The following is a 20216-nucleotide window of genomic DNA, read 5'->3' as shown; positions in this document are numbered from 1 at the left end:
TTGAGCCAATCATGTGGTGTGCTGTGAAGACATCGTGCCAATCATCTATTGTGATCTCGCTGCTGGAGCAAGATTGGTGTCGTGAAGCCTTACGCACACGCATTTCTGCTGAAATAGATGCACGATAAGTGCCCAAAAAGTGTTGCAATATGGCAATACTTATTTCCACCATATATTTATTTTACCTGGATATTTTAACTTCCAAATTAAATGTCAAAATGAATGTCAGACGAAATTTAAAGTTTGACTGACTGGATTTTGTATACAAATCATAGTGAAAACTGTGTAAGGTCACTCTCACTCTCCCTTGCTAAAGAGCTAATGGTTTAGTCCGTCTGCACGATTCATAAGGTAGTCTAGGCCAGGTCTAGGCCTATCTTTTGTTTATTTAGTTAAGCATCGCTAGTAGTGGACCGTTAATTATTTTGCTGCTGGTGCAATGTCTTTCTCCAAGAAAGCCAAGTCAGGTTACTAAAAACAAAGGCCAAAACATTAAAAAGAGAGACATCAAAATGAGTGGAAACAACTGCTAATAAACTTCTTTCCAAAGAAAGGTGAGCACAAACGTCAAAACACGAAATCCCATGTTTTTTGCTTAAATATCTCCGCAATCTTTAGTGCTAAAACTAACTGAGACAACCGATTGGAATAGCGGAAAATACACTTTCATAGGTTAGGCTAATCTGATGCATTTCGTGATCCAGTCTCCATCCATCACTTTCAGAAAGACTGCATGGCGCCAGCTTGATTCATGTCCTGTTGTAGGCTACATGCTGATCATTATCACTAGGCTAGTGGTTTAGGGCGCGATTTCTTTCTCTCCCTTTCCGTTTTCATTAGTCTTAACTTTTTTTTTTACTCAAGTAACGGATGGGATTTTTGATGTAGCGAAGTACAATACTTCACTCAAAATGTAATGAAGTAAAATTTAAAATACCGATTTTATAAACTACTTAAAAAATACAAAATAGGCTACACAGAAAAACTACTCAATACAGTAACATGAGTAAATGTATTTCGTTACTTTCCACTTGAGTATTAGTAGCAGTATGTCTACTGGGAAGGTAGGTGTCTGGATGCACCCGTTGTCACCATAGACTGTATGTATAAATGACCGTGGTATGGTATAGTCTACGTGATACACAGGACTACACAGTAAACCCATTTAAAAAAGCATCATCTCAGTATACCCATTTAAAATAGGCAAGGATACGTATTTAATAACATTTGGGGTTGCTCACAGTATACCCACCACTACAACTAACTAACTAGACTACACCACTGGTTAAATGGCACATTGCAATTTACAATTTGTGTGAGTTCAGGGGCATACAGAAAGTTGAAGTTTGGGTGACATCAATAAAGAAAATAGAAACAAAGGGATGTGTACAGACTCAAGTATGAATGATGTCACATTAACAGAAGGTTCAGAGCAGCGGCAGACTTTTCTTGGTGCCACGCAAGTTATTGAAAGTCATGTGTTTTCAGAACGTAGTGGTGCTGTGCCATGTCCCATGTATAAGGGGCTTCATGTTGATCCAGTGACGGTGGGTGATGATGTCAGGGAGATGGATGTCAGGGGACTTGGAGAAAGGGGGAGGACATGCCACCTCAGACCACTCCAGCCAAACCACTTCACGTAGGCATTCCCTTGCTTGCAGACTAATGTAGATCATGGAGACCACCTTGCCGCCACCTCCAGTACATTCAGCCATCACCCATATCTTACCTGCAAAAAGGAAAGTTACAATAAAGTTAGTCAGACAATTTTACAAAATAACATTACAAAGCATCTAATCAGGCACTCAACACCACTAGTAATACCAATTAATTAAATATGTGTGTGCAATAAACTTTACAGCCTACCTAATGTTAACTACACATATAAATTTGCGGTGTGAATGTTATTAACTTGCGTCAGCTTGAAAAATAACGTTATCAGTATGACTGATCATGGACGTTAGATGACAAACTAAGGTCTTTCTCAAATGTTCACCGATATCCCTGGGAAGTGACTGGTTCTTGGCGTAGTGTTTAATGCAGGCGTTTCATTTATCGATCATTCACTTATGCGGTCTACAACTACCGACCTACCGATCTATTTTTTTTTTACAGTCTATGCTACCGACCTACCATCACAGAAGTAGCTCTAACAGGTGTCTGTCGTTAACGTTAGAAAAAATGCAACGCTGGCAAACTGGCTAGTAGTTACATTAACATGACGGGTTGATGAGATCCATGCTTCACATTACGTTAACGTCAACTTGCGTTGCTTTATCACATCATACCGTTGCTTTATCACATCATATACTGTACTGACTGTCTAGTGTTATTAATCCCCATGTACAGTCAATGGTTACTCCATGTTGAGATGGCATACATTAAGATTGAGATATTTGAAAACAGCAACAACTAATAAAACCAAGTATATCATGCATCGACTGTTACGGGAGCTGGGTGCTAATCTTCACTTCAACGACTAACTTAGCCTCCCGTTAACGGTAACGTTAATGTAGCTGCTAACGTTAGCATCTAATTCGCTGTCCGTATTTCTGTTGTTAGCTCATTAGTATTCACCATACTAAATTGTCACAGTCTATAATCAACATAATAAGCTCTCTTAGACGTATTTAAGAACACCAATAGACAAAAAAAAACTTTTCAATTGATACGCAACACTTACCAGACAAGAACAAACCGATTGTTGTTTGTACTGTTTAGCTAACTCATAGCCGCAAAATTCATCCAGCCAGCTAGCCTTCTGCGCCGAGTCGACCTGCGTTGTGGAAAGGAGAAGGGGGCGGGTTTCACTTGACAAGGGGCGTGTTTAACTCGCTGAGTGGCAACTGAGTGGGCGTGCCTGACCGCGACTCCTCTTCACTGCGCATGCTTCAACTTTTGCTGCGCAGCCGCACTTCAAATTGGCTCCAAATTTTCCAAGATGGCGTCGCCTCGGCGGCTTCAATTCCATAGATCACTGTAGAATGCAGCCACACTGTCCAGTTCTATATATACAGTCTATGAGTCAGACCTTTAAAGGAGAATTCCGGTGTGTCTTCCATGCATTTCCACGGGATTATTTTTGCAATCTGATCCCTTATCCTGTTCATTCGTGCTCGTCGCTCGACTTATCGTGACTAAATTCAAGATGGCTGCAAACGCTAAAATTTGTGAAGACACTGTCTGTATAAATCGTCTTGTAAGTAAACTACCAGTGCTTTTTCAAAATGTTCTCAATGTCTCGTTTTAAATGTCAGGGCCCTGGGAAGTATACCAATGAAGTGTGGAGATACGTTGAGCCTCGTAAATGGTGTAAAACAGTGATTTATTTGCATGGCTAGACCGATGCCCGAGGCACCAGCATTAGCCGCCTTGTTGGTAGCATCGGCTAACTAGCGCCAGATTTCGGAGTGCAGGGGACAAGCCGAGATGGGCTATGAGACATAGGTTCACACTCGGCGTCATGTTTCAAAACACTTTAGGTCAAAATCACACCGGAATTCTCCTTTAATGGCGGTGACAGAAACACAGTAGATGTGTTCACTCGTGTAGTGAGGGAGAGACAAGAGAGAAGATATATGAGTGGGGGAAGGGATGCTAGCAGTCCAGATAAAAATGTCTTTGTGCCAGAATGAAATGTGTTTGTGTGTGTTCTTGTAATGTTTGTCAGGTCCAATAGAGAGAGCGTTTGTTCAGTAACTTTGTGTGTGTGTGTGTGTGTGTGTGTGTGTGTGAGTGTATCTCTGTGTGTGTGCGTGTGTGTGTGTGTGAGTGTATCTCTGTGTGTGTGTGTATCTGTGTGTGTGTGTGTGTGTGTGAGTGTGTGTGTGTGTGGTAAATCTTTGCTGGCTCAGAGTGGATGAAAGGACATGTTCTCCCAAGAGAAAATGTTTGACTCATCAAGTTTTGCTGTAACCGTGGTGATGCACGGTGTTTGTCTGGGCACTTCCATGGCGATGCTACAATTCCTTGATGTTGGCCCACCAGTGCATATTCTCTCCTCTGTGGCAAGAAGTCATGACAACAGCCACCTTAAAGTAGTGTTGTATTAGTGAATCTGATTTAGTGGCACCAGATTGGCCAGACTTTCAGCCTTCTGGAGAGTGGCGAGCCTGCCCCCCAGAGCCAGGGCGTTGTGTTTCCACATAAACAGGATAATAAAAATCTGCTTTGAGAGAAGAAAGGAGTGGCATACCATTACATCTGCAGTATTCAGTGAATAGTTGGCCACTCACAAAGATCACACAGAATGTATCATTAAAATAGGAAACAAATGACAAAAACTTGCATTCAGTCATTCCAAAGATACTTTAGATTTATATTTTAACTTTAGTTTATATTTTAGTTCAGCTTCAGTATCAACTATCTCTGGTTATGCTACATTTCCTATGCTTTACTTATCTAACTAGCTGTCTAAGGCATTTGTGAAAACTGCTTTCATAGCACTTACTGTGTCAGAGGTGCTTCACAGGCTCTTGTTTGTTTTGCTCATGAGTCAGACTGCATGAGAGCATCTACTAACTGACCTCACTTTTATTAGTGTCATATTCCATGTCTTCCACAACGAGCTCAGTATCAGCCCCCCCCCCCCCCCCCCCATCCATCCTCAGTGGCATGTGATTCCCTCGTTACAGAATGCCCCTGCCTCCACCCCGAAGCCTACGGGCACCCAGGCAGGCACAAAGGCAGCAGGTGGCGCGACCGTTATGGCCCCTGCCTCAGGAGGAGCCAGTGCAGCAGGTGGCGCTACCACACACAAAGGCTCACCCAAATCCACCACAGAGGTACAGACACTTACCCGCTGCTGGACTGCCCAGGCTCTCTGTGCGCTTTGAGGCCTCTCGGCTTTCATCTTCATTCCCCAATCGTGGTGCTCTCACTTCATCCTGTGCAGCATTCATCCCTTTCATGCTTCCTTACTGCCCCCCTCCACCCTCCCTCTCTCCAGCTGGCCTGAGCTGTGTGGTCCCTCTGAGGTCTGCTTCTTCTCCACGGGGAAGAATCCTGCTGGAGCTTTTTTTTCTTTGTTGCTTTCACTCTTTGCTTGATTGGTGGTTTCTCCCACATCAACGCGCCTCTTCAAAGTGTCATTTGTTTCTTGTCAAACAGAAGACAGCCTATCTTCCTAAAACCTCCCTCTGTCTGCTGCGGTGATCATTCTGGGTCTTAAGCGACTCCTGGTGGTGCTTTTCTTTACGCCTGTGGTCAGTGGACGGACTTTTCATTTAAGTTAGGACCCACAGCTTCTCTATGTGTCTCCTGCCGGGCAATTCTCTGTGCTATTGTTGGGGATTGCCACGTCCATCCGCATGTGAATATTGACTGTTTTCAGGACTGTTGTCTTCATCCATAAGATGAAGCATTTATGTCTCCCAGTCCACACATGCCCCCCTCCCATAAGGGCTCCCCAAAAGATGCCCCCAAGGTAGACTCTCCTCATGACCTTCAAGCTCCACTAGTGTCTGCTGATAATCAGTATCATACAGTGTTGATCTTATGTATGATTAATTATGTCTCACTGTAATCCGAGTGTTATGTTTGGGTTTTGTGTCTTTGTTTGGGTTTTGTGTCTTTGTTTGGGTTTGTGTGCTATTGTGTACTTTTCCTTCCCTCCTCAGTGTCTGGGGTAAGTTCAATGAGTCATTGTTTTGGTTCACATGCTTCTGTGTGTATATGTGCGTGCTTGCGTGTGTGTGTGTGTGTGTATCTGCGCCACATTCGTTCATGTGTGTATTCATGCCTTGCCTTTTATTCATAGACCAGCACTCCCGCCAAAGTAGCCCCCAGCCCCACAGCGACCACAAAATCCAAGACGACCCCAGCTCAAGAGACTCTCAAGGTAGAGGTCACACTGCAAAAGGGGGACAAGAGAAGATAGAAAATCCGTCTTCCTTGTTACCTGTTCATCTCTTCTCTATCATTCTCTTGCTCTTTGGCTTCTGCACGTGTGCTGTCTGCAGCAGCAGGGTTTCCTTCATGCTTCACCCTAGGAGCTCTGCTTCAGCTTCATCTTCCTCCTCATCCTCATCCTCACTCTCACCTCCTCCACCTTTCTTCTGATCCTCCTGACAATCACTAAGGTGCTGAAATGATTTGGGTGTTTGGGTGATTCTTTGATTTCATCGGGTGCGGTTCTGTTCTTTTCTGCCCACTTCTTCATCCATGTTCTTCATTCTTTGGATGTCCCCCCCCTTGTCATTCTCATGGGCTGCACGTCGCCATCACTTTGGCCTCATGAACTGTATCAAGTGAATGTACCCAAAAGAGGTCTGATGGCCTGTGTCCATGTGTGCTGTGCATTGTAGAGTACACCCATCACTTCGAGCACGTCCCAGTCAGCTAAGGCAGATGCCTCTGCAGCAGCCAAGCCTGCTGCTAAGGGTGGTGTGTCTGCGGACACTAAGGGTGCCAAGCCATCAGGCACTAAGGTATCCTCCTCATCACTCAAACAGGATTGTGGGAAATCTCAAACACTTTTTGTTCCTTATTGTCTTCTGCTATCCTTTATTGTCATTTTGTTGATTTGTGTGCCTCTGTTGAAAAGCATTATTATTCTTGAGGGTAAATGGCTTGGTTAGGACTGTATTATAATGACAGTTTAAGCTCTGTTATCATCAGTGGGGAAACTTTTTGAACAATGTTGCTTGGCGACCACATAACCGGTTCCATGTCTTCTGATTGGTTGATCATAATAATTTACCTACAGATATTTTGCCTGCTGATGAATAAAAAAAAAATATCAATGGGAATGTACCTGAACAATAATTCTCAGGAACATGGCCCACCACCATTGCTCAAAAAGTTACTTTGTGTATCATTAGCTTAAAGACCACTTTGTAGAATAGTAGAAGGGGGTCACTTGCGCTTCAGTTTATAGAAATTTTGCAGGTTAACAACCACATTTAATTAGTGTGGATCGAAATGAAGCAAGAAGTGCATTTCTAAAGATGGATATATTTAAATGCACTACATTTACAGTCATTTTGAAAACAGAGTTTATGAACGTTCTGGTCATGCTCATGCTGTGGTTGCCACCTATGACCTTTATTTTATTTGAGGTGACACTCAGGCTAAAGATTGCTTTTGTAGAATATCTGATTTATGTATGTGTGGAGTTCTTCTTGTGTTATTCTTGTGCTTCTGACTTGTTATGTTCATATTTATGGTGCTATATGACTACCATTATGGAGGACGCCTATAGCTAAGTCATGGCCATGTTCCTTACGTGTGTTGTACTCTTTCCGCAGGTACAGAGGGAGGTAGGCCCTCCGAAAGCCCACGCCAGTGCTCCGGTAAGCATTCCATCTCTCATTCACTGTCTGCTTGTGTGTGTCTCACAGGATGCTGATTTCTGCAAGTTTGTGTTTCTCTTCTGTTGAATGTTGTGTGGCCACTGCCAGTACTGTATATTAACCGCTCAGTTGTTGGAGTGTGTCTGTGTGTATGTATACTGTACGTCTGGTATTGTGTTGATATTTGTGTGTTTGATTTTGTGTGTAGGCTGTTGATATTGATCCCTTAGATGCCCTGGCCGGCACGTTGCCCTCAGAGTCTTTGGGGCCCACAGCTCCCGTATATACAGGGCCAGAAGTCAAAGAGGTAGATGTGTGTGTGTGTGTGTGTGTGTGTGTGTGTGTGTGTTTGGGGGGTTAATGTGTACAGTTGTGTGATAACTTATCACTGTTTGTTTGTAAGTGTAGTGTTTGTAAATAGTGTAGTTAAGTCATATCCACATTTGGATTTACAGCATTTTACTGATATGGCATCTAATATCTAATTGCATGTTATGTGGTTTGTGTATGTGTGTGTGTGTGTCAGCCTGGAATGACATCAGAGAAGGGTGTATTATGTGGGGAGAGAGATGACACACTTCCACCTGGCTACAGAAAGGAGGACCTGGTCAGTGGCAGCACTCATCCATCTTCTCCTCCCTCCTTCCCTTCTTCAATCTCTTTTTCCAGCCATGATGTTCATGCTCTTGTCTTTCCTTTCTCTCCTCTCATCCTTGATAGCGTTCTTCTCCTGGTGACGTTCTCAGTCCTCCACTGCTTTTTGTCTTGAGGTTCACCATGTAGTGAAATCAAAGTCAGTCATTTGTCCAAAGCATACTTCAAGGACTAATGCTGTTAGCTAAATTCCTTGCTTGACTGCTAGACGGGTTGTACAGGTTAACATGAAGTCAGGTAAACAGTAATTTACAGTGTGTGTGTGTGTGTGTGTGTGTGTGTGTGTGTGTGAAAAAAAAGTAAAAAAGATCAGCGATTACTCTTCTCGTTGTCTCTTCATACTCTTCCTCTTCCTTTCCTCACCAAGCACTTTCTTTTCATCATCGTCATGTTCTAGCTGATTCTTTTCCTTACAAATGAGGACAATCGTCTGGTGGCATAATTTTGTTTTGAGCTCCAGAGACTGAGGAGTCTCTTATTAGCAGAGCAGTCACAGATTCTTTTTTTCATGCACAGCTATAATACATCTGACTGTCTTTTGGCCTTTGATCTTCCTTTAGGAGAAGAGGGCCCCAGCTGCCAAACCAGACGTGAAGCCCAAGGAGGTGACGGTAAAAATGGCTGTTTTCTAATAGCTGAGGACGTAATGGCCATGAACACCTTTTTGCCCTCAACTAACCTGCGTTTGTCAACCTAGAGCCAATATTGTATTATCTAAATCTGTTTTCCTTAACTGAGTCACTTAACCATTAGCTTTAGTTTTAAACAGACTTGTGTTACGGATGTGCCATGCTGGTCTGTAGAGAATCATCACAGAGGAAAGATTTAGCTTTAATATTGTAGCCTGTTTGAACCAAAATAATATTTTAGTTTTTGATCAAACACACTAAGGGGTAACTCTTAGTTTTATTATCAACAGTGGAGAAAGACATTTCTAACAGAATAGTTGGTCTGTGATGGTTAACTTTAATACATTACATAGTTACCTAAGGTCATAGCTAGAAAATGGCTGTTATGTTGTCAAGGTAGGGCAAGTGGTTGCGCTAATTGATCATCGTAATTTTGTGACTGACTTATACTTCAATGTTTACATATGCACACAATACACATGCATATGTTTGCTTTCTGTCTCTCTGAACCTTTCCCTTCTGCGTTGGTAACTTCCTCAGTGTGTAATGTTGCACTGCATTGTGGGGCGTTGGCTTAGCAAATATCCAGCCACTACACCTTCCCTTTGCACACTAATACACATACAAACACACACACACATACATACATATACACTGACATACAAGCATGCATGATCACAGCCATCTTATAATCCTATACACTTAATGTCTACCTGTTTAAACCTTGTGCACTCAAACACACGCAGAGACACATTCCCAGACTAATCACCACATACTGCCACTGGCATGTGGATTGTCTGTTTGAAACACACATTGTATGCCTCCGCCCCACCACACGCACGCATGCACACACACACCCTCTCTCTCTCACACACATACACACACACACACACGGACACACTTTGGTCTTACTTTGCACAACACAAGTCGAGTTAGCTTGTGCTTCTGGTAGACTCGGTGCATCCCAGTTAGTTATGCACTGGCATTCTTTAACACTTTCCAGAGAGGTCTTGAGAAAGCCTGTGTTTCTGGACCCGAGTGTGAGGAATGCGGAGGGTGTGTCTGTACTTTTCCTGCCATGACACATGCTTTCTGTTACGCTACCACATTGTGCTCCCCAACAATGGTCTCAGAGGACCCCTAGTGGAGGGTCTGAGTATTAAATTTACGCTCACCAATGCTTAGCTGTTTCTGAATATTGTATTATGTTGACGTGTGTGTGTGTGTGTGTGTGTGTATGTGTGTGTTTAGAAACCTCTGAGCACAGATGAGGCGTTGGATTCACTGTCTGCAGGCTTCATGCACTCTGCTCCCCCAGCCCCACAGAAGAAGAAGGAGACAGTAAGTGTACGCACGAAAACACACACACACACACACACACACACATTTCTCTGTCTTAAAAACAAACACATAATCAAACGTCAAAGTCAAAGTCTCGATCGTACTTTCATCTTTTAAACTGCCTCATTGGTTTGTTTGCAGAAAGTCGAGGATTTAGCAGCCATTGATGCCTTGTCAGCTGGCTTCTCAAACTTTGCACCACCACCTCCTGCTTCCACAAAGGTACATAGTGTGTGTGTGTGTGTGTGTGTGGTGTGAGAGAGAGAGAGAGAGAAAGACAGATATATAGAGAAAGTGTGTGTGTGTATATGCGGGCGTGTGTTAGCATGTGTGCGTGTTAGCATGCGTGTGCTGATGGTGCCAACCTTCCCCCCTCTCTGTAGTCCCCTGCACCTCCTGCTGATAAGAAGGCTAAAAAGGAGAAGGTAGTGTTTCTTCACATACAGTTCTGACCTGACTGATGGCTACTTCTCTCACAACACAGCATCAACATGAGTGATTTTAGTGAGTGAAGTGATTTTGAACAGATTCTCTCTGTTTCTCTCTCTCTCTCTCTCTCTCTCTTTCTCTCTCTGTCTATAGGCTGGTGGTGATTTCTCCCTGATGGGAGCACTGAGCTCTCCACCTCCCGATGCTAAACCAAAGACTGATGAGGTGAGGAAAATCAAGACTTAAAAGATTTAGAAAAAGAGAGAAGGAAGGGGGAGTGAGGGAGGGGTATTTTGACATTTTAGAAATTCTACTTTATTACCACATGCAAAGAACTGACAAAACCTTCAATCACTCAATAAATCAATATGTATTCAAGAAAAAATATTAAGATACAGTAACTAAGAAAACTCCTATGTTTTCTTGTCCAAACTCAGATGACCAAAATAAAAATGTCAAAAAATAAGTTATCATGCATTATCAGCTTCTGGTATAACTCACTGAGTGCCTAGATCATTTCTCTCAGTGTTGCTAATGCGATTGTCACTTTACTAACTGAGCTGGTAATAATGATGGCATGAATAACATCATCCTAAAGTCCTGCTGATGTTGCCAGATGCTCGGTTTGCACATCATCATTTACCCTGATGGGTGTCATTACTCACCCAGTTCCCCTTCGGCACTGGTGCTAATGTTTCTAATTTAAGCCATTAGATGCTAGCGGGTTGCTATTGTTGTTGGGCGCTAACATTTCTCACAGCGCTCCTGTGCTCTTCCACAGGGCGGCTCCATGTCTCTGGATGCCCTCAGTGCTCTAGGAGACACTCTGGCTGCAGCGGAGCCCGTACCAGAGCCCCCCAAACTCAGACCCGAGGACATCGTTTCGGTACGGGAGTCGCACTTGTGTTATGGACTAGACATGTGCTAGATGTTAAATATACTTGTCTCTGTGTTTGGTTGATTTTTACCTCACAGATATGTGTGTGTGTGTGTGTGTGTGTCGTGCGTGTGTGTCGTGCGTGTGTGTCGTGCGTGTGTGTCGTGCGTGTGCGTGTGCGTGTGCGTGTGCGTGTGTGTGTGTCGTGCGTGCGTGCGTCTGTGCGTGCATTTGTGTGTGTATTACAGGAGGCCAAGCTGAAGTCTGAGAAGGGTGTGAGAGTAGGTGAGAGAGAAGACTCCCTCCCCCCTGAGTATCGCTTTAAAGAGAAGGACCTCAAAAAATACCCAGCCCCTAAACCCGAGGTGAGACACACACACACACACACACACACACACACACACACACACACACACACACACACACACACACAGAGCATCTTCAACAGTTATGTTTGAACATCTACGAATGTACCATAACAGCACTGGATATTGCTGATAGCGCAGACCTATTTGAGGATCTATAATCAAATGTTTTGTTGATCTACAGTCAATTCTTCGTTCTCTCCTCAGCCCTCCATGGACCCGACTGCAGCCCTGGACATCCTGTCTGGTGACTTCACGTCCTCCAGTGCTGCCCCTGCTGTCCACGCCCCCGTCATCACCCCCTCTGCACCCCCACAACCGGTCAGTTTACATAAAGTTGACATCTCTATGATCAACGTGTTTTGTCCAGTCTTCCAAAGGTATTAATTAATTGATTAATTAATTAATCACTGTTTGTCTGCATCTTTTCTTCAGGCTAAAGTAGACGACTTCTCTTTGGATGCCCTGGCAGAAGACTTTGCAGCTCCCGCCGTTGCCCCTGCACCACAAATGGTCAGTTTGTCTGGCTTTTTTTTTACCTTTTTTACCTTTTTTTTTACTCCCAATGGCCTACACCTCCTCTCTATTCCCTTTGAGTGGGTGACCAACTCTACACTTGGCTAACTGTGCTTCACGATGGTAGCAAGGGTTAGCATCAAATGATCAGAAGTTGAGATCGCTATAAACTCTTCTGCCACAAGACAGTTATCCGTGTCTGTTGCTGTTGTAAAGTGGGTGGTGTGGTCACTAGACAGTTATCCGTGTCTGTTGCTGTTGTAAAGTGGGTGGTGTGGTCACTAGACAGTTATCCGTGTCTGTTGGTGTTGTAAAATGGGTGGTGTGGTCACTAGACAGTTATCCGTGTCTGTTGGTGTTGTAAAATGGGTGGTGTGGTCACTCTGGTCTCTTGTGTTTTCTGCTCTCTCGTTAGATCGCATGTGACTTTGGACTGGTCGCTCCTGCTGTAGCTCCTGCCAAGGTACATTTTCTTTATGCCCCATATGTTTGCTTGTACACATGTTTGTGATACTGTATGACAAGTCTTTGTGGCTGTCTTTCAATGTGTGTGTGTGCGAGTGTGTGTGTGCGCTTGTGTGTACATGTGTGTACTGGTCCATTGTGTGTCTCTCTACACTGAATGAATAATTGATCTGAGATTGTAAAACGTGATCTCTTCCTTAGATCTCTGCCCCAGCCCCTCCTCCTCCTGCCACCAAGGCCCCAGCAGTGCCTGCCTTTGATGAGGTACCACAGCACAGCACAGCACAGCACTCTCACCTCATGTTGGGTGACTGTCCTCTTGTCTTATTCAGTGTGCTATATCAGCAGAGTGATAGATTTGTTTTAAGTGTGCTTTTGGGCTTTTTACCTTTATTCAGATAGGACAGTTGAGAGAGACAGGAAGAGAGAGGGAGAGAGAGAGATGGGGTGGGATGGGGAAATGACCCAATGGGAGAGAGAGTTGGGGTGGGATGGGGAAATGACCCAATGGGGGAGAGAGAGAGATGGGGTGGGATGGGGAAATGACCCAATGGGAGAGAGAGTTGGGGTGGGATGGGGAAATGACCGCAGCTTGGTATTGAACCTGGGTCCCCAAGGACACCTGAGTTCGATTGTGACACAGGTGCTGCCATTTGCACCGCAGCTCCCCCTTGCAGTGAGGGTTTCTGTAGTTTATTGTATGAGTTCTTATACTCACAGCATCGTCATACTTCTCTCTTGTCTTCATTCTTCTCTTTGTTCCTGTCTTTCTTTCTTCCGCAGGGCGGCTCCATGTCTCTGGATGCCCTCAGTGCTCTAGGAGACACTCTGGCTGCAGCGGAGCCCGTACCAGAGCCCCCCAAACTCCGACCCGAGGACATCGTTTCGGTACGGATGTGTATCGCTGCACATACAGCCACTCTATTTAGTCACCTATGTAGTTCCAGTCATTTGTAACATATTTGGCGTGTGTGTGTGTGTATTACAGGAGGCCAAGCTGAAGTCTGAGAAGGGTGTGAGAGTAGGTGAGAGAGAAGACTCCCTCCCCCCTGAGTATCGCTTTAAAGAGAAGGACCTCAAAAAATACCCAGCCCCTAAACCCGAGGTGAGACACACACACACACACACACACACACACATACACACACACACACACACACACACACACAGAGCATCTTCAACAGTTATGTTTGAACATCTACGAATGTACCATAACAGCACTGGATATTGCTGATAGCGCAGACCTATTTGAGGATCTATAATCAAATGTTTTGTTGATCTACAGTCAATTCTTCGTTCTCCTCCTCAGCCCTCCATGGACCCGACTGCAGCCCTGGACATCCTGTCTGGTGACTTCACGTCCTCCAGTGCTGCCCCTGCTGTCCACGCCCCCGTCATCACCCCCTCAGCACCCCCACAACCGGTCAGTTTACATAAAGTTGACATCTCTATGATCAGCGTGTTTTGTCCAGTCTTCCCATTGTTTCATTAATTGATTAATTAATTAAATCACTGTTTGTCTGCATCTTTTCTTCAGGCTAAAGTAGACGACTTCTCTTTGGATGCCCTGGCAGAAGACTTTGCAGCTCCCGCCGTTGCCCCTCCACCACGAATGGTCAGTTTGTCTGGCTTTTTTTTTTACCTTGAGAAGTCTAAACCTGTGATTGCTCTCTTACTGAGTAAAATGACCATTCTCCCATACTCCCAATGGCCTACACCTCCTCTCTATTTCCTTTGAGTGGGTGACCAACTCTACACTTGGCTAACTGTGCTTCAGGATGGTAGCAAGGGTTAGCATCAAATGATCAGAAGTTGAGATCGCTATAAACTCTGCTGCCACAAGACAGTTATCCGTGTCTGTTGGTGTTGTAAAGTGGGTGGTGTGGTCACTAGACAGTTATCCGTGTCTGTTGCTGTTGTAAAATGGGTGGTGTGGTCACTAGACAGTTATCCGTGTCTGTTGCTGTTGTAAAATGGGTGGTGTGGTCACTAGACAGTTATCCGTGTCTGTTGCTGTTGTAAAATGGGTGGTGTGGTCACTCTGGTCGCTTGTGTTTTCTGCTCTCTCCTTAGATTGCATGTGACTTTGGACTGGTCGCCCCTGCTGTAGCACCTGCAGCCGTTCAGTCCTCAGTGTGTTCAGCAGCTGAAAGACAGGTACACACGTACACACACACACACACACACACACACACACACACATGCATACACACATTGATACAAGTACATTAACGCTGTTGATGTGAACAATATGCAGTATAGATTGCTCAAATATCAATTGTGTGGTGAGGTGATTGAAAAGGTGATTGACATTGTGTGTGTGTATGTGTGTGTGCAGTTGTCATCGGGGACGTGCGATGCCCTTGATGCTCTCTCAGACACATTAATGGACACAACCCCAGTTCCCCAGCCCGCCCCTGTCCCAGTCAAAAACATCGTCAAGGTAACCGTGACTTTTATTCTCCTCTCATTTCACCCATTGACGTCCACTCACTGGAAACACAGGAGCTAAAATAGCATGAGTGGAATATGTGGTTCGGGGTTCTTTTAGCCTCTCCTTAGTGTATCTGTGTGTGGACAGAACATCTGTGACAAGTCCCAGGCACATTCTCTACAGCAGTGGTTCCACATTTAAATTCATGTAGCTATTTATTACCTCTGACCTCTGACCTTATAAGTTTATAATTAATCACTTTATTCTTCAGTGTGTATGCGGGTAAGAGTTCGGGTAGGGGGCCCTGGCTTGTCTTAGACACAGGCAAGGGAGCCTTCAAGAAAAAAAAGGTTGGGAAACACTGGTCTAGAGAGTGTGTGTGGTACTGTTTCAACAAAAAGAAAGACATGAGGCCCTCAAAGGGTAGAAAGTGCTCAAGTCCCTACATGTACCTGAGAAAAGAGCCTTTATGTGGAATGTGTGCATGATTACACAGATAGAACAAGCACGAGCAGGAGGTTGCTTATATTGGTTATATTACAGCAGGTTATTTACCTACTCTTCTGTACCTTTAGGAGAAGACCATCGAGGCGGAGAGACTCATCAAGATGGGAGAGAGAGATGACAGCCTGCCCCCTGAGTTTAGGCCAAGCGAGGAGGACCTGAAGGTAACCACCGTTGGGTTTACTCCCATTGGGTAATGCATTGATATAAGCAGAGCTGAGGACATTCATTCACCTGGCCAATCATCCGCCATTGCTCAGGATCTCCCCTCTTTCAGAAAGCACAAGCTGTTCTGTAGTCAGATCAGCCCGAAGGAGGAATAACTGAATAGTTCTCATAGAGCTGGGCCACTTAAATACAGTGGTTTTGAAACTTCTAGAATCTGAATTCACCTCCTAATTTTGGAAGATTGAGCATTGGAGAAATTGAGCTATGAGTCTGTGTGTTACTAATGCAAAATCATACTTTCTTTGCACAGGCACTACCACAAGTTCAGCCAGACGTCAGACCCAAACAGGTGAGTGAGATGAAGACAAGACACCAGCAGACAGAGAAATTCTGATTAACTACATGAATTTAATACAAATGCATTTTTAAGTATGATTATGAAATAATCAATATTTATATGTGTGTCTCTCTCTCTCTCTCTCTCTCTCTCTCTCTCTCTCTCTCTCTCTCTCTCTCTCTCTCTCTCTCTCTCTCTCTCTCTCTCTCTCTCTCTCTCTCTCTCTCTCTCTCTCTCTCTCTCTCTCTCTCTCTCTCTCGGTGTGTGTGTGTGTGTGTGACCCGTGCAGAAGTCCATGGATGACTCCACGGCTCTTGACCTCCTGTCCAGTGATTTCTCCACCTGTCCTGTTGCACCTGCACCTCCTGCTGCTGTCTTCACAGTCCCTGTGGAGGCTCCTGCTGTAAGACACACACAACACACACACACACACACAACACATACAACACACACACACACATAAATACGTGTACATGCATACTCTTTTACTTGCACATGCTTTCTTCCATTCTTTCTTTCTTTGTGTGTGTGTCTGACATGCCAAAATTTCAAATCCAAAGAGATTTTAAATTATATTTAACATATTTCCATTCTTAGTTAATAATTTTACTGTAGCATACTCTACATCAGTGGTCCCCAAACTTTTTCTTCCGAGGGCCAGCTCACTATGCCTGGCTCTAAGAGAGGGCCAGAGACTCGGAGTATATCAACCATAAATAGCTTAGTGCTGTGTTTATGTTGCCACCATGCCATATCAGTGTAAAATGTAGCTCAAATGAAATAATACTATTAAAAAGTAAAAGTAAAAAGTTGTGAACAAGCAATATCCTACAAATAATTTAAAGTTATCAAACTATGAGAGTTTTATGAAGTGCTGGCAAACACATCTGAAATGACCACCATTCTTTCACTCACCTGATGAGAACTTTGAACTCTGTATGAACATTTGAACGTGTGAATAAAAAATAGTAATAATTATCCCAGAAAGTCCCAGAAATATGACTTGAATAGAAGTTAGTTAGTTATTAACGAATAATTGATAAACTTTTAGAATACTTTGAGCACTGATGCAGTCAGCATAGGCCTGAAGAGAATGAATGGGGAAATTACGGAGGTTATAGTTTGACGATGTCGTACTCCCGTGCGGGCCAGATGCTATATACCACGGACATGTTTTGGGAGGCAACCTAAAATGAGTTGGCGGGCCGTTGTTTGGGGACCACTGCTCTACATCTATGTGAGGTACTGGTGAGGAATGCATGTTAACCCTGGAATTTGTTTGTTTGTTTGTGTGTTTATTTGTTGTTGTTGTTTGTCTGTTTGTTTGTGAAGGCGCCAGCTCCAGCTCCAGTGCTAGATGCTCTGGCAGACACTCTGATCCCAAAGGCGGTCACAGAGGTCAAACCCAAAGAGCAGAAGCCAAAGGTCAGCCAGGAGGGCACACACACCACATCTGAGGTAGAGAGCGGCCCAATCAATTACTGCCCTTTTGAGTATTAATACCGAACAAGACTATCCACTCTCTCCTGATTTTGACCTTTTACTGACTTCCTTCCTATCTTTACTCTTGGACAATCTCAAAAGAAAACCTGAGTAATCCTTTCCTTTCATGAATCTGAAAATCAAAGATGTTTAGGATCCAAAAACCATAGCACGTTTGGGATCCACAAAACATCCCTACAAACCAAAATCAGTGAAATACTCTTCACCTATTTTGGTTATATTTTCAATTAACAATTAACAAATGATTTGATTCAATGGTTATTACACACACACTCACACACACACACACAGACCTCTAGTGGATATTAAACTCACTGCATATCTGCTTGTGTTATTTCAGTCAAAGAGTGGAAAATCAAAGTCCAAATCAAAGGTGAGTTCATCTTCAAACGATTAATGGGCATTTTGTCACCTCTGTCATAGAGGGGATCAATAAACAATATATTTGTTTTTTGTGGGTTTATTTGTTTGCTTCTGCATATCCATAAACAATCAAATGTAATATCATTTAACATTGTTTGCAGAAACCAGCAACAGAAGACTCGTCGGCTCTAGATATGTTATCTGACCAGCTGACCTCTGACGTAGTGCCCACAAAGAAGGGAGGCAAGAGTTAGAGAGATAAGGTAATTAAAACAATTAGCCAACATGACATCATAGGAGTTGCCTATTGTAAATAACATATTATATTATATTATATTATATTATATTATATTATATTAATTAAAATGTGTGTGTGTGTGTGTGTGTGCATGTGTGTGTGTGCGTGTGTGTGTGTGTGTGTGTGTGTGTCTGTCCATGTCTCTCTGTGTGTGTGTGTGTGTGTGTGTGTGTGTGTGTGTGTGTGTGTGTCACTGCAGGATACCAGTGCACCGCCTCCCCCTGCCATAATAAGTCGCATATTAAGTCAACTGAGCTGCTCAGAATCATCAGCGTTTTTCAAACAGGATTCATTGACACAAGATGAAACCCATGTACACACACACACACACACACACACACACAGGCAGTCAGTATGAAATAGAAAAAGGAACACCACATCCACACCCCCACACCCAACATGAAACACATTACGTGAAAGCCACCGACTTGTGCCCACCTACACACAAACACACCTGCCATTACATGTTCAAACACCGCGAGAGCCACGCCTTTTCCTGCATGGTTTCACCTCTTACCAGAAAAAACTCACACATTGCATCGCAATTCCTCTCATCACACACGGCCGGTGATTGGCAGGCTGTCTGTCCAATCCTGTGGAAGCCATGCCTGGACAGTGCAGCACCACAAGGGGGTCTCACAGCCAAACAGCTTGGAGGTTGGAAGTCATGTTGGGGAGTTTGCTGCAGCACTGGGATATCTAATCTATGGATGTTAAAGACAGGTGGTAGATAAGTAGGATTTGTGTGTGTGTGAGTTTGTATGGAGCGAGGCGTTGTGCATATGGTTATAGGAATGATGTGTGTGTGTGTGTGTGTGTGTGTGTGCGTAAGTACATGATTGTGTGTTTGAGGAGGGTGTCATTAGGCTTGTATACATTCGAAAGTGTTCTATATGAGTATCTGAATCAGCCATGCACCTTGAGACACTAGTGTACAGCACTGTGTAGTTTAGTTCATGTAGTTTACAGCATTAGAAAAACTGTTTCTCCTTATCTCTACTCCTCTGTTGGCTTTGATAGTTTATGTAAAAAAAAAGATATCTCAATATATTTGTCGTTAAGGAAGGGATTTAGATTTTTTTTCTTCTTTTTTTCTCATTTAAGTACACTTAGCATCTCGTCGCAGCCTGTAAAGGAGGAACGCTATAAGTATACTGTAAAAAAAGGCCTCCAGTGATGGTGTGACTGCACATTGGTTGAGTGTACAGTATCAAGTCCTCCGGTGTTTTCACGTGCCAAATAATGGTTTAATCTCATTGCAGCTTTAAACCTTGCATTTAGTATCATAGGCTCCACAATCTTAGATGTCACCCTAATGCTTAGGGAGGAGGACCCAGAATGAGGCTCTTGTAATAATGTTTACATCCTTTTGTTATGTCAAGGGGATTGTGGGAAGTTGAGGGTTTTTGTCTGAGGTTAACCTCCTCTCTTGTACTGATGTCAAAATGGTCAACAAAACAACCAAAGTTGGGTCTTCACCTTGGTGAACTTTTATCTCCACCCACTTCAATATGAAAAGCTGGATGTCCAAAGGACATAAAATATGATTGACATTTTTTGTGCTATAGGATTGTTTACTTATATCTTCTTTCTGGGCTATACTGTACACAAATCTATGCAAAGGACTGTGTCCAGTCAGTATGTGCCATGGGAGCATCACCATATTTGTTTGGTTGATTGCTCTGTGGCCAAGCTGGTGAAATAGTTGCAGTCTTCTCTCTTCAATGTGCCTCTGTATTGAAGTGCAGTGATTTAAATTCTATCTAAGAGCCATTTTTTTGGAAATGGGATTTTTTTCTGCTATGAGAATAAAAAGTGAATAAAGTATGTGTGTCAAGTCTATGTTTGTGTCAAACGGTGAAATTTATGAAGCTCATATGAAGCTATGTTTTAAAAAAACACTATGATCTAAAACAGATTTCATTTTTAAACCTTATACCTATGTGTGACTTGAGTGTGTGTGTTTACAGGAGCCTCTGCAGTGCCACCACTACCACCACGCACATCACGCACTGCGTAGGGCACCAAGGGGCGTTGGGGG

General features: G+C 43.6%; 1 protein-coding gene across 18 annotated transcripts in view; it reads left to right on the top strand.

Moving 5' to 3' along the window:
• cast (calpastatin) overlaps positions 1–20000 on the top strand; it is a 48182-nt gene extending 28182 nt beyond the window's left edge. For 4 of the 18 annotated variants that reach the window (XM_042060017.1, XM_042060018.1, XM_042060020.1 and 1 more), the window contains 30 exons: positions 4635–4784; positions 5759–5839; positions 6306–6428; positions 7248–7292; positions 7501–7599; positions 7819–7899; positions 8507–8557; positions 9827–9916; positions 10058–10138; positions 10300–10341; positions 10499–10570; positions 11127–11231; positions 11471–11587; positions 11795–11908; positions 12023–12100; positions 12519–12566; positions 12770–12832; positions 13352–13456; positions 13557–13673; positions 13878–13991; positions 14106–14183; positions 14642–14725; positions 14907–15011; positions 15578–15670; positions 15985–16023; positions 16301–16414; positions 17344–17469; positions 17855–17887; positions 18039–18140; positions 18375–20000. In XM_042060017.1, coding sequence (XP_041915951.1) covers positions 4635–4784; positions 5759–5839; positions 6306–6428; positions 7248–7292; positions 7501–7599; positions 7819–7899; positions 8507–8557; positions 9827–9916; positions 10058–10138; positions 10300–10341; positions 10499–10570; positions 11127–11231; positions 11471–11587; positions 11795–11908; positions 12023–12100; positions 12519–12566; positions 12770–12832; positions 13352–13456; positions 13557–13673; positions 13878–13991; positions 14106–14183; positions 14642–14725; positions 14907–15011; positions 15578–15670; positions 15985–16023; positions 16301–16414; positions 17344–17469; positions 17855–17887; positions 18039–18131 — 2541 coding nt within the window. In that variant the 3' untranslated portion in view covers positions 18132–18140; positions 18375–20000. The remainder of the gene's footprint in view (positions 1–4634; positions 4785–5758; positions 5840–6305; positions 6429–7247; positions 7293–7500; positions 7600–7818; positions 7900–8506; positions 8558–9826; positions 9917–10057; positions 10139–10299; positions 10342–10498; positions 10571–11126; positions 11232–11470; positions 11588–11794; positions 11909–12022; positions 12101–12518; positions 12567–12769; positions 12833–13351; positions 13457–13556; positions 13674–13877; positions 13992–14105; positions 14184–14641; positions 14726–14906; positions 15012–15577; positions 15671–15984; positions 16024–16300; positions 16415–17343; positions 17470–17854; positions 17888–18038; positions 18141–18374) is intronic. The other 14 variants (XM_042060022.1, XM_042060023.1, XM_042060015.1 and 11 more) reach the window with 9 other exon arrangements.
• Positions 20001–20216: the final 216 nt, after the last annotated feature.

Source organism: Alosa sapidissima, chromosome 13 (genome assembly GCF_018492685.1).
Source record: "Alosa sapidissima isolate fAloSap1 chromosome 13, fAloSap1.pri, whole genome shotgun sequence".
In the NCBI taxonomy this organism is placed as follows: Eukaryota; Metazoa; Chordata; class Actinopteri; order Clupeiformes; family Clupeidae; genus Alosa; species Alosa sapidissima.
The sequence above is the reverse complement of the archived record's forward strand: the minus strand, read 5'-3'. Positions and strand labels throughout refer to the sequence as shown.